Below are 14,369 nucleotides of genomic sequence, written 5' to 3' on the forward strand. Positions count from 1 at the left end.
CTCTCCCTTTTCTCTCACTCTCTCTTTGCTCTGCCTTTTGTGTAAGTGAAGCCGGGGCCTCCCAGTGACATAAGCCCCTGCTCCTGTAAAACTAATAATGACTGAGATTTGTGCGGGCTTGGCATTCTTTCTCTCTCTCAATGCAAGACACCCGGGAATGGAGGGAGGGAAGTAGAGGAAGGTTTGGTGGTGGTAAGGTGGCAGGGGGTGAGAGAAGGGGGGGGACACAGAGAGAGAGAGAGAGAGAGAGAGAGAGAGAGAGAGAGAGAGAGAGAGAGAGAGAGAGAGAGACACCACATGTAAAGGTGAGCGCCACTGGAATCACACGGCATCCTCTGCAAACATACAGACAGAGGAGTTCACACACATGGACACACACATTCAGGTGCGTTCCAGTCGTCCCAGTCACGTTGTGTTGTTATTAAATCCTTCATATTCATCTGGAATGTAAACAGGAGCGTCGGACACTGCATGCAGCACGGGGTCAAATATTTCATTATAATATGAAACTGGTGACAAACACACGATGGCCAAAACTCTGCAGATGTGTTGTGGGATGTAACAAGGTGGACAAGGGGGGGGGGGGGGGGGGGAGGTCTCGCTCACACTCTTCCCTCTCTAATGCTTTTCCCTCCCTCCTTTCACGCCCCCCCCCCTCTTCCGAGAGACATGTGCACACGCCATGCCAGCCGACAGTTCCAGCTCGAGGAACTGATGCACAGACAGCTGCCGTTTCTCCCCCTTCCCTCCTTCTTTCGCTCCATTAACTTTTCTCTTCTTCATTTCTTCACCCCCCCCCCCCCCCCCCCCCCCGACCACACCCCCCACCCCCCCGGGCCCCCTGCCCTTCACCACACTGCCCTGCATTCGTCCTCTCTGTACTTTTCCCCTTGCTTCCCTCTGACTCTGTCATTCAGCCCTGCACTTTTCCTCAGGCAGATATAAAGGCAGGTCCTGTTGAAAGTGAGAGAGAGAGAGAGAGAGAGAAAGAGAGAGAGAGAGAGAGAGAGAGAGAGAGAGAGAGAGAGAGAGGGCTTGTGTAATCTCTGGCTGCACATGAGCACCGGGGAGAGTTACTGCCTCAGCAGTTGGATAAAAAAGGGACCGTGAAAGAAGCGGAGGAAAAACTAACTCGGGTATAAGAAGAAGGAATACCTCTGGAAGAAAGGAAGGGAGGAGAAGGAAGAGAGCTTGAAGTTGGGGGGGTGCAGGACAGAGACCATGCCGGGGTCTGTGCTGCTGCTGCTGCTGCTGTCCCTGTTGGTGCTGTCCACAGGAAGTGATGCCAGAAGAATCAGGAAAAGAGGACTCAACCAAAAGGTGGGGCAGCTGTAACCTCACTTTTGAGGACATGTGGACTTTATGATGAGTGTGTGTGTCTGTGTGTGTGTGTGGCTTTCTCCTGCATCTTTTTCTTGTGGCTGTCAAGGCCTTGAAAGTGGATGTGGTTCAGTACAACAGCAGCTCTGTCAGAGAGCTGGTTTCACACTGTGTGAGCAGTTTTGTGGCCGAGGTGAGAGGTGGTCTAGTCCAGCTGACCTCCTAAGTGTGGAAGTTCTGCGATGAAAAGGAAAAATGGCGTAAATCACTTCATGCATTCACTCAGGTGCTCTACTTTAGTTGAGAGCATTGACGCTCAATCTTATATTTAATATTGCTAGTTAGCTTAGCATAAAGACTGGAAAGAAGTGGAACCAGGGCTCTGCCTAATAGCAAGAAATTTAAACTACCAACGCTAACAGAATACAAGGTTATCTTTTCTTTATTCTTTAATCTTTACAAAAGAAAAAGTTGCTCTTTTATGAGACTTTTGAGCCAAATATTTATTTGCGCTACTCTTTTATTTCTCACTTTTAAGCTTAATTAACCAAATCAAAACAGACCATCTGTTTTCCTTTCTCCAACCTTTAAGATATGTTAACCAGCAGCTAGCTATAGCCTTATATTTAGCACAGATATATATGTTTTAGTGCGATTTTGAAGAACTTGTATTTTGCCTTGAGATAATCTGATAGCAATCAGAAAAGCATCTGATACTGTAGAGAGGAGTCTTTGGACGAGAACACATCTATGCACTGATGTGGTACTACATCTTTGAAGTATATTAGTTTCATCAAGATGCCAAGTATGACGTAGCAATCTCAGAAAGAATTTGATCAAGAATACGAGGAGTTTAATCATCCTTTCATGACAGGGCCAGCAGCATGCAGCTGTTTAAATATGTTATACAATTTGTTAATATGATTCTTTGGTTTTGCCTCTGTACTCAGTCCAGTTATTGGCCTCATATCTTAACATCTGTAATTCAACTTCACTTTACGCAGCTTTTTCCTACCTCAGAAATCTAGCTTTTTTTTAAATATGCTGAAGTTAGATTTTACAAACAAAACTTTAGATCACTTTAAAAGCTTCTTTTTTTAAATACAATGCTGACATGTAGCCGGGGGATCATTTCGATGCAGTTGTACAGTTTCCTGTTGTGAACTTTTAATGGATGATTATCTTCTGTCTGTCCTTCTATTGCCTGAAGAGAATCGTAACTGTCGATAACAGTTTGGGTGAAAACATGGAAAGTCCACATGAACACAAGAAGTTTGTGTAGTTTTTTTTATACTTGACGAGGAGCCAGAGTTGTAGTGTTCAACAGGTTGGATTAAATCCATGACTTTCCAGGTTTCCATATGAGTAACTGAGCAGCACACTGGACGTTCGGCCCCGGCCTGTGTGTTTGCGGTGGATAATTAGGGGCAGGAACTGAACTTGCAGACCGGGCCCCTGCTTGTTAACTCGGCTCAATGTGGCTGATTGATCATTTCTAACAAGGGCTCGGTGTAGCGTGCTGCCTTCTCCTGCCCTTTTCCCCCCTCTCATGCTCTCTCTCATGAGTTCTGCCCTTTTCCACCCTTCTCCCCTCGCTCTCAGCCTTTATCTCTGCTCTCCCCTCGTACGATGGAGTTACCCTTTCACCCTCTCTCCTGCCTGCCCTCTCTTCCCCCCCCCCTCTCTCTCTCAGTATATCACCCCATGTTTTCCCTCTTTCAAATCCCTCTTCTCTCGTCTCCACGTGCTCCCGGGACGGGCCGAAAGCACCGTCTCGCTGGACTCTGCTTCAAAGCTGCAGTAATTGGAACATGCTGACACGGCCGTGCGTATGGAGCTTGTCGCTTTCCCTCTGAACCTTTTCATCTCTGCATCTTTCCATCTTTCATTTTTTTCTTATCCAGCTCCCACACATGCACACACAACACACACACAAACACACACACACACACACACACCCTCAGCCTCGTTCATATCACCGCAGATGTGCAGAAGGATAAATTATAGTTGCTGAATATTCCACGTAGGCAGTTGCACTATCGAGTAAATGTCAAAAATGTTTCAACCAACCCAGACCACCAACATGCTCACTACCTGCTTTCATTTGTTCTTTAAATATGGAAGATTTCATGAGATTTATGTACATTAACACGTATTGAATTCAAATTAATATAATCTTCTCGACGAGGCTGATGCTCACGTTTCCTCATCAACATAAAGACAATGTAGAATTACCCCAAAATGCTTGATTAGAGACTTTGTGGATCTGTTACCTCAAATAATCTGCAGATGTGGAGATCCCCCAAGAGCTCGTAATTAAAAAGGACACATGAAAGAGATCAGTGACTTCTTTCAACCACTTTCATTTTGAACTCATTTGATATTTTTGCTCTGCTTGTGCTTGATAACATTGTAGAAAAGTTGAAAATATAAGTCAAAATATAATGTGAAAGCTAGAAAAGCACATCTGCAAATCTAGTTTCTCCCTTTCTTACTCTTTCATCAGATTTTAAAGTCAAGGTTTTTTGCAGTGCAGGTTTCTGGTTGATGGTGGTTGGTGGTTGGTGGTTTGTGGTTTAGGGACCCGAGCCATGTCCACCTTATCAAGACCTCAAGGTTCAAAGGTCACCAGTAGCACTTTCCTAATTTCCTTTTTTGGGTTTGACAGAGAAATTATCAAAGATCACATAACATGTAATACAGGGATTTAGTAGTTTGAAGTAGTCGCAGAGGGAAGTTCCCAATCAAAAGCAACATTCTTCACCGTCCCAAGCTCCTGTGTGTGAAACTTTTTAGTCCCCCCCCCCACCCCCCCACCCCCCCCTAAACACACACTGGATGATTTAGTCTCCGGCGGCTGTAGCACACTCCAGCTCAGACCTGTCAGGGCGTGTCAGCGTGGAGTGTGTGAGGCGACCATCGTGAAATCTCTAGAGTTTCCTTGATTCGAGGTGAGGGGGGCTGTTCTCACACCACCTGGTCTGAAGACAGGGGGCCCCTGTCTGCAGATGTCACACAGACACACTTACTTCCTGCTCTGCCTCTGCTCGGTCTGCTACATGAAACAGACGAGTGTCTTACGCTGCTTTGAGGCTGAGGGAAATTTGTAAGTTTATAGAAATAATTAGTATTACTGAACGTTATGACCCCCGGTGGTTTTAAATTACAGACCAGGCAACGTTTTGTGTCATTAATTAAATTGACTGGGATTAGACGTGCCTATTGGATTGTAGCAGCCGGGAAATAAGCACATATTGAATGGAAGTGAATTACACAGATTTCACTACTTAATGTAGGAACTGTGTTTTAACGCATGAGCAAAAGGGTTTGTAGCCTTTAAGACAAAGAGTTGACAAATCCTGGGAATGTGTGACAAATCCAGACTTGGCAGGCGCTCTCTGTGTAGAGGCTTCTTCATGCCAGCGTTCAAAACCACAACATTTTCGGGGGGGGGATTCCAATTAATTTATAAGGGAATCACAGTAAATAGTGATTTCGCTCGCGGGACCAAAGTTAATCCTTTTTTACCTTTAAGGAAAAAAGCCTCAGAACCATTTTGATGGTACACTGACTTGTAACAGGGGGATTGGCCTCTTTCATTTCCAGTCTGTGCCCCGAGCGCCTGTTGTTGCTCAATGTAACTTTGCATTTGTAATTGAATAATAATCTGCAATTCAAGAGTAATGCAATAAGACATGCATGAAATAAGCGTTTTAAGAACTCCAAACAGAATCAGTGAGTGGGACGATGCAGTCGAAGCTCTGGATTAGTTTTGTTTTTCACAAAAAACCACTGGGAACCCGATGGAGTAAGTTTATTCTTGTTGCTGCAGATTGTACAGTTGTTGCTTCATTCATGAATTCATCTCACTGAATGAGGCTACACTGACAGCGCTGACTTTTAAAGATGATGGAAAACTGCAGGAAGCTAAAATCTGAGATAGCAACTGTGTTTCGGCCGGGAGGCATTTGTTTTTTTAATCGATTTTTGATTGAAGAAAATGTTGAACAATATCCTCCTGCAAGTAATAGGTTTGTGAGCCTGTGCAATCCAGTGGACTAATCCCAGTCAGATGATGTGGTCAGCTGCACATTACTGGACTCACACTGGAGAAGTTTGACCTGCAGTAGGCACTCTCACACACACACACACACACACACACACACACAAACACAGACACACACAGGTTTGTGCAGCTGTCCTCATAAGGACACTGTATTGACTTCCATTCATTGTGGACAGCTTAAACAAAACCTTATCCCCAACCTTGAACTAACCACTATTCACATGTTACCTCTTCGCCTTACCAGGACGTCAAAAGAAGTACACAAACACTCACAAACCAAAAATCCAAACACACAGATCCTCTGATGTTTGTTTAGCTGTGAAGTTATATCATCTTCAACAACAAGAAATGTTGTCCAGCCACCAGGGGGCGATCACGAGACTATTGCTTCACCTTTGAGGAGCTGTCACGTTGTTTATATTCGTACATGTGTTTTATGCTGCATCACTACAAGCACACAAAATATATGTGTGATACAGTAGAGGAGTTTATCATGGCCATCACTGCTACCTGTGGCTATGACGGACATGTAGCTAACGTGAGCTACGGTCATGTGTCTCAGTTTCTCTCCAGTTGTGAGAACCAGACGTCATAGGAGCTCCATCTGTTTGTCTGGTTCTCAAGGTGAGACATCACCTGTCTCCCAGCATGTCTTCAATCCAACGATTGCTTTCCCCCGCCGGGCATATACCTGTTCGTCTGTCAGCATGTCGACCCGTCAGTCATCGGAAACTTTCATCTCCGGCTGATTTACAGGACGTCTGTTTGCCTCGCAGCCGAGCCCGCTGCGTCTCGATGCTGCTACGCGTCTGTCGATCGTTCTGTCAAACCCGAGTGCGGAGACAGGAAATGAGTCCTGACAATTCCAAAGCTAACCAGATGTGTCCTGTGAGCTACTTCATTTAGAGGGAAATCTGTGGCGTTTGAGCTGACACTCGTATGAAAGAACACAGCTCTGCCTTGTATATGTACGTGTGCATAACCCTGACCTTGCAGTAATGTCAGGGCATATGTCAAAGACTGTGTGTGGGTGTGTGTGTGTCTGTGAGTGTGTCCTTGCACAAAGGAAGCCCCGTATTTTTCTGAGATCTCTGCCTGGACTCATGAATGACCTGATCTCAGAGCAGTTGCAGGGTCTCTCATGTGGCTTCTCCTCACAAACTCCCCGTAAAACCACAGAGCAACAGACAAGGAAAGAGCGACTGACAGAGAAACAGAGCAGCCGAGATAAATCATTATGTAGATAGTTCCATGTCAGATCAAAGAGATCGGAAGAAAGGCACGGGGAAAAAATCAAGGAGAGAATATAAACAAGTAGGGATGGTGACAGCGTTACAGACAGAGAGCGGGGGGGGGGGGGGGGGGGGGGGAGAGACATGCCCACAGACTTACATGAACATCACACACCGGCCCGCTGGCAGCGTCTCGACGAGAGAGCAGCATGGCAGCCGGGAGTGTAAATAAACAATGTGGAACATCAGAGAGATGTTTGTGTGATAGCGCTGGTGACGCAGCCCAGAGAGCGAAGCAGCTACACACCTCTGCAAAGTCATGTGAACACATGAGTGAACACATGCACACTCACACTCACATAAACAGGAAGGGCACACTTGGCCTTTTGTCGGAGACATTTGCAGGAGACGTTGGGAACAGATCGGATATGAGACAAGGGGAGACAGCCGTGGTCATTATGTCATTATCCAATCCCAGCAGAGGTTGTGGGACTCATTCATAGATTTCAGAGGAGCAGGAGACACCGTGAACCACATGAATGAAGGGGAGGAAAGTGTACTATGTGTGATATTTTGTTTATAATTAAAATTTGTGTTGTTACCTACAAATGTTTTCATGCTCGGATTTTAAGAAAACACATCACTTTCCTCAAACTCTCCATTGCTGCAGCTCCTCTTTTCAGCCTCTGTCTGAAACACTTGGTTTTAGCTCCCATCGCTTTAAGCCCAGTCTCCTCTGATTGGCTATCTGTTGTGATTGGTCAACTGCTCTCAGCACTTCTAGGAAATGTCGGCCATCGCTGTCTCGCTTCACCTGGCTTTGGTAGAAGCGTTCCAGAATAGCCGCTTGTCATGCATTTAGCTAATCTCAAATGCTTTTTGCAAACTCTCGATTTCTTTACACAAAAGATCTGTACAACACACTAGAGGAAAGTAAAACTGAAAATGTCTCCTTTACAACATACAAGCCTTTTGACCTTGAAGTGATAGTTTCACACTGGAGTAGATTCCTGCTCAGTTCCCACAGACTTCAGACAGAAACTAACAACAACATTTATTTCCGCATTAATTTCCGCATGAACGGCTGCTTCACTTTATCACCCGCAGTGTCTGATGGTCCAGACATTCCAGCTCTTCGGCATCATCGATCATCATGGTTCGATCATCTCCAATAAAAGAGAGGAAATATCCAGTCTGAGTATGTGAGAGTATTGGACTTGTGTGCGAAGATTAGATCGAAATATTGTTGTTTCACCAACCAGACACAGAGCGACACTCCTGTTCATCTGGAGTCATGTTTCTGTCCAGCTGGGGATTGTATGTTCAATATTTACTCTCCTTTTAGCTCCATTTGGGTCTCCATACCTCCTACAGTGACTTTTTCAGCTGAATCAAAACAGTTGCAGGTTCTTAGACCAAATGAATGACCTCAGAGGCTCCATAGAGGAGAAGGAGAATCGTCGATATAAGTGAAACCTTTTTACTTTACTTAATAAATATGGATGCTGCAGTTTTAAATAGAAACAAATCTCTTAAAACAATCTCAAAGTTACAGACATATTTAAGAAATTACCCCAAACTCCTCAAAACCTCCATTACTTGCAGTAAAATGCAGAACTCACAGTAACTTTTACAAGCTTCGACTGCCAGAGCCAGACACCCCCCCCCCCCCCCCCCCCACGCTCCCTCCCCCTAAATAACCCTCCACCCACTGAGCTCGCAGCTGCCAGAACGAATTAATGGGTGTTTAAAGTGAACACACATACAGTGTGTGTGACACCACCGTCACCGCCAAACATTTGCTTTCATTTTTCCGGGTGGTTTGTGAGAGCGTTTCAGTCGGCCTGCCAAATAAACAGCACAGTTTTAATGATCGTGTGCAAACCACAAGCTGATTATCTAATTACTAATCTAGTGTAGAGAAAAAAGAAAAAAACATTTCTCTGTGGAACACCCTGATACAGACGCAGGATGAATCCCTGAAACTGGGAAGTCTGGGAAATTCACATGAAGACATGAAATCAGAAAGAGAACAAGATTGTGTTCTGGGCAAGAGCTGTTTGTCAAAAGGCTGAGAACACATGCTGCGTTACTGACAAACAAGCGTAACCACAAAGTTTCAGTTTAATGACAGGATGGCAAAGGCAGTGGGATCATTAAACCAGGAACATGACAAACAAAACCAGCATTTGTTTTACTGCTGGAAAACAAATGATGTTGAACTTCGACAAAGAAGTCGTTGAGGAATGAGCAGGATTTGATGAAATCCTGTGCAGCTCAAAGTTGGGAGTTCAAAGTTGATCCTGCGACAGTCTGTGATTGAAATATCCTCATATTGTCCCTCTGCTGTGGAACTGACAGACCAGCACAGGATCTGCTGGTTTCGCAGCAGTCGGTAGAAAGAAGGGGAATAAATTGGGAACTCGATCGCACAGGAAAGCAAACGCAGCGGAAGAGAAAACATTTCGGGGGCTAATGTTTAGTGGAGGTCAGCTGTGCTCCTCGCTGTAATATCTCCCATGTGTGCACAGCCCGGAAAACAATGAACGGGCCGAGAACTCGTGATATTTGATGCATGGTCGTGTGAAAAATGAATGAACCCACAGAATCAATAATGAGCTGCAGCTTTGTGTTAAAACTAGATGCCGATGCTGTGATGCGAGCAAGAGCAGAACGTGCCAGCAGCAGTGGAGGAGAGTGCGCGTGTGTGTGTGCATGTGTGTACACACTGCTGCTCTGAGTGTGTGAAGTGTGTCTTTGCTCAGCTCAGGGTCCCGTGGCCTGGTTTTTCCCTCACACACTCACGGGGAAGTGTTTGTTCCCACGGTGAGTCACCTTCCCAATCCAGGTCGAGACGTGAGAATGCATAGTAAAGCATCACTGTTGGTTTCTCTGCTGCTGTGCTGGGATGTAAAGAGTCCGATGCTGCCCTCTGATGGCTGAGAAGTGCAATCTCCAACTCCTGTGTGATAAATACTGATCAGCCACTACAGATGAGCTTCTTTCAGACAGGCACTGAACCTGCAGAGAGTCTTCTGCAGGGTTCACAGCAAGCGAGTTGGGGGAGTTGATGACGTTTCTAACAAACAATAAGATGCAAACATTTAATAACAAAAAGAATAATCCAAAATATCTCCTAAAACGTCTTAAGAGTTAAACCAGTCACCTGCTTTAATGGTGAAGTAGCTTTTTTGTTCAGAATCAAATGGGACTTTTGATTTCTCTTTCACAAATGTTATTTCTTTAAACTCTAATCTCTCAAATCAAAATCAATCCCTGAGGAACATGAGTGAGTGTCAGATTTTGATTGATCCAGAATAATCGTTGGTATTATTTAGGATCGAAGTAAAACCACCTCACACACTCCTTCATACCACAGACATCTTTCATGGGAGAGTTTCTCTTCGAGTGTATTCCAGTGTTTTTCTTTGTGTACAGGACCCACTTGAAAACCAGATGGTTAATCTCAAAGAGTTTATCCAACTAATAGACTCAATTCACTTCTTTGTCTCTCAGGATTACGAGTACCCCAACCACCCCCAGTCCACACAGCACCAGAAGAACGACCGGTGTCCTCCACCGCCCCAAATGCTGCCGGAGCGAGCCTGCGAGGTGCCGGGCTGCCGCTCGGACTCGGAGTGCGAGCGCCACAAACGCTGCTGCTACAACGGCTGCATCTACGCCTGCCTGGAGTCCGTCCAGCCTCCACCAGGTCGGCAGAAGCAACAGACAAAAAAATGGTTTTATGTCTGAGCTGAGCAGCTATAGGGGAGAAAAGTGGCCTCTTGACCTTTGGCCAGGTGTCCCTATTTTTTTGCACAGGCCTGAAAATAACCCATAAAGATAAAATGCATGAAAACTGAGTGAAGTATAGACTGAAAAAAAGACCCGAAGTAGTTCAACTAAGACCTTTTAACAGGTGAAATTACAATAAGATGGTTTTTGATTCTGCTGCAGAACTCTGAGGAAATATTGTTATTTAATATTTTAACAGCTCAGAGAAAAGATCATCTTTAACGTCTTTGTGTGTGTGTGTGTGTGTGTATGTTTTGTGTGTGTGTGTGTGTGTGTGTGTGTGTGTGTGTGTGTGTGTGTGTCTGGACAGTGCTGGACTGGCTGGTGCAGCCCAAGCCTCGGTGGTTGGGGGGTAACGGCTGGCTGCTAGACGGCCCTGAAGAGGTTCTGCAAGGTGAGAAAATCTCAAAACTCCCACCACAAATGCTCCCAGACTATATTTCCAGTGAATATGAGCAAAACTATTTTCTTACTCTCTAAACTCCTGTTGTGAGTCTGTTTCTCGGCTCTTTGGGGTGTTTTTAAGTCTCCCAGTTTTTATACCAGTCCCATTAAGCATTCAGAAATGAAAAACATCAGCAACTACAGGGAGGATAACTGCCATCTCACCAAGTTAAAGAAAGAGGAAAGAAAGAATTCCTAATCCTCTCCTAAAGTTTAATGGGTTCCTCCGAGAGGAACTGTATGTCCCAGCCCTCCACAAACTTGTATGGATATCTGTTGTGTAGTTGTTGTGTATATCTGATCACTAATAAGTGCTAGATAATAGAAAACGTGTGTCAAAATGCTTAAACTCAACCTTCTATTTAAAAGGGTAAAACTTCAGCAGGTTTAAAGAAGTGAAGTAAACAACAAGCTGTAGTTGATGTCTTTGATTTCCTCTAATGCCCAGTGTGTGTCTTTAATGTTTCCACCAGCCGAGGCCTGCAGCACCACTGAGGATGGAGATGAGCCCCTTCACTGCCCCACAGGCTACGAGTGCCACATCATCAACCAGGGAAACCCCGCCACCGGTATCCCCAACCGGGGTCAGTGCATCAAGCAGCGTGGGAACTCCGGTAAGTCCCCGGCATCCCCGGTATGGCTGATTGGTTGGGACATCATCTCCTATCCTCAGTCCATTCCAACCGTTTAATGGAACCACTCTCCAAATTAAAAAAAAATAGCAAGGGACAGAAATATGAACCTTAATATTTGTATTACCTGAATTCAAAATACAAAATGTGGAATATACAGATCCGATATTTTTGTTTTGTCTCCTTTCCTTCACAGACGGTCGGGGCCTGAGGCACAAATACTTCAAGGACTACAAGGATTACTTAGGTAAGTGAGGTAAAGACAACAACTTAAAAACCACTTAAAAAGACACTTAGCTTAAAAAAACACAATCACCGGGTCGAGCTGCCTGACGTGATGCTGTGTTTCATTGACTGACAGGTACCGGCTCTAACAATGCAGTAGGCTTCGAAAAACTTCAGCACAAGCACCTGGGTTGAAGTACGTTTTTCATGGTGTTGGGTAAAAAAATAAATCTTTATCTCCCCTGAGACCTGAAGACCTTATGTCTGTCTTTTCTTTTTATATCTTCATTCAGATCAACAGTGACCTCGGCCTCAGTGACGACCATAACACGACCTCAGACGTCAGCCCAGTGGATCTGCTCTCATCTCACCTGAAGCAGGACCACATCTCACCTGAAGCAGGACCACATCTCACCTTCTCACTCGGCTACCTCCTCTTCTGCTTTATTCGGTGGCCTCTCCGGAGACCGATGCATCCGCAGTGCAGCTCCAAAGAAATACCTGCATTTATTTTCTCTATCCTCTCTCTGTCTGATATATATTCTGAAAAGGAAGGAGCAGAGGGTGCTGGTGGTGACGCAGAAGAAGAGAAAGCAGGCTGTGCACCACAGTTGTTTTTATCATAAATCTCACAGGATGTTTGGAAACGTTGCAGTTTTGGCATCGAACGCTCATTCTCATTCTCACACTTGGACAAACCCTCTAACCTGAACGCTTCTGTGGCTCATTCTCCAAAGCACGCGATTCAAATTTCTGCATAATCTGGAAGGCTTTAGAGACAAATGGGGAGACATCCCAGCATCTTTGAATGAAACCCAAATGTGAATTAAAATGTCTAATTACGAGAATAAATGCCATATGAGAGTGTGGGTTGTGTCAGATGTGAGGGATTTGGAAAAGCACAGCATGGTGAGTTCCATTGAGTTCAGTCATTTGAGCAACAATTTAGTTTTTAACCGAGTATCTACCAATGTTGTGATTACACAAGCTTTTCATGAATTTGTATGTTTGTTTTTGCATGAATGTGTCATCTGGTGACAAATGGAGCTCATCTGACAAACGAGATGATTCAGTCTGAGTTCAATTATCACAGCTTCACGTTGGTCTGGACGAGTGTTTTAACAGAAAGGGCTTCCACACGGAGCCGATTTAGAAAACTGGTCAGAAAGTCTGTGTCACTCTTGAGCTGAACCTGCTTCAGTCTTCTTCATCTGTCCGTGTTATCGATAATATAAAAGGTGCTCACGTTCATGTTTTGCCTCTAATAACAGGAGAATAAGCTGAAGAGGTTAAAACAAAAGCTGTAACCATGAATTCTCTAAAGTGATGTCTGAATGTTTCTGCCTAACTGGTGCTGCAATGCTGCCTCGTTTATTCTAAATAAACAGAAACAACATTGTCGACGCGTCGTTTTTTTTTTTGCTGAAAGAAATCTTGGATAGATGATAGAGAGAGAGAGAGAGAGAGAGACAGAGAGAGAGAGAGAGAAATAAAAGATCAGAACCGTGTAAAGCCTCAATCGTAGAGTTGCAGAATATTTTCCACCACATCTGTGCTTTAAGTATTATCAATAAACTTCACACTTGACATATTGAAGCAGCTCGGCTCAGTTCTATGTTCTTTCCTGTTCCACCTGCAGAGACAGGTTGAGGACCACAGCTGGCTCCACATCTGGACCTGATCCTGAGCAGCACAGAGAAGCACGTCCGTGTTGTTATAATTTGACGAGCTGCTGCTTTCCTGTATTTAAACATGTCACATGACTGACACATGTTGAACTGTGTGTGTTTGTTCAGTGAACCAGTTTGTGTTCAGGACCCTGTCAACGCTGCCCACTACTGGACAAAGACAGACATCACTGTTAAATGTCATCAGAAATATCAATAAAGAACAGTAAAACATAACTTTAACAGCACAATGCTCTACTCTCAGAAGGATTACATGAGAATACACTTACAACATGTTATTTGTGAGGGAAGATACTCGACTGAGAGTTTAGTGTTTATAACATTCACTTCTACACAACGAATATGGTTTTGGCCTTTTGGTGACTCTCAGGCAATGCAGACTCTGTAGAATAGTATGTTCAGAGTATATATTTATAAGCAATAAACAGAGTATATATATAAGAAAAGTAATTTACATAAGATACAAGTGAAAGTGGTGAAAATAACAATAACATAATGAATATTAGTATTTGTGTCTCCTGGAACCGTCACCTTATCGTGGTGGAGAGGTTTGCGTGTCCCTATAAACCTGAGGGCTGTGTTGTCTGGAGCCTTGTGCTCCTGGTAGGGTCTCTCATGGCAGAGTGGCCTCAGGTGAGGGGCCAGACTAAGAATGGTTAAAAAAAAAACCTCAATGAATAACGGAAAAAGAGGAGATGTGACCCGGCCCGGAGGAAGCCCGGGGCCCCCGTCTGGAGCTAGGCCCAGACGGAGGGCTCGATGGCGAGCGCCTGGTGGCCGGGTTTGCCACGGAGCCCGGTCGGGCATAGCCCGAACAAACTACGTGGCACCCCCCCTCTCTTCATCCCATGGGCCCACCACCTGTGGGAAGACCCGTTGGGGTCGGGTGCGCAGCCACATGGGTGGCAGCGAAGGTCAGGGGTCTCGACGGACCAGACCCGGGCGGCAGAAGCTGGCTCTGGGGACG

At 45.0% G+C, this 14,369-nt stretch overlaps 1 protein-coding gene across 1 annotated transcript; it reads left to right on the top strand.

The window, feature by feature from the left end:
• Positions 1-895: 895 nt before the first annotated feature.
• On the top strand, positions 896-13,115 carry wfdc1 (WAP four-disulfide core domain 1). Its single transcript, XM_053427050.1, has 7 exons — positions 896-1,320; positions 10,135-10,330; positions 10,724-10,807; positions 11,331-11,471; positions 11,686-11,736; positions 11,851-11,910; positions 12,008-13,115. Exons 1-6 carry the CDS (start codon positions 1,222-1,224, stop codon positions 11,907-11,909), a joined length of 630 nt encoding a protein of 209 aa, XP_053283025.1. The 5' UTR covers positions 896-1,221; the 3' UTR covers position 11,910; positions 12,008-13,115.
• The last annotated feature ends 1,254 nt before the right edge of the window (positions 13,116-14,369 follow it).

Source organism: Pleuronectes platessa, chromosome 7 (genome assembly GCF_947347685.1).
Source record: "Pleuronectes platessa chromosome 7, fPlePla1.1, whole genome shotgun sequence".
Taxonomy (NCBI): domain Eukaryota; kingdom Metazoa; phylum Chordata; class Actinopteri; order Pleuronectiformes; family Pleuronectidae; genus Pleuronectes; species Pleuronectes platessa.

Excerpts from the sequence above, each read along its gene's own strand:
- wfdc1 (XM_053427050.1), top strand. The coding sequence starts at position 1,222 with ATGCCGGGGTCTGTGCTGCTGCTGCTGCTGCTGTCCCTGTTGGTGCTG. Across the intron at positions 10,331-10,723 it reads GTCCGTCCAGCCTCCACCAG|TGCTGGACTGGCTGGTGCAG; the intron begins GTCGGCAGAAGC and ends GTGTCTGGACAG. Across the intron at positions 11,737-11,850 it reads GGACTACAAGGATTACTTAG|GTACCGGCTCTAACAATGCA; the intron begins GTAAGTGAGGTA and ends ATTGACTGACAG.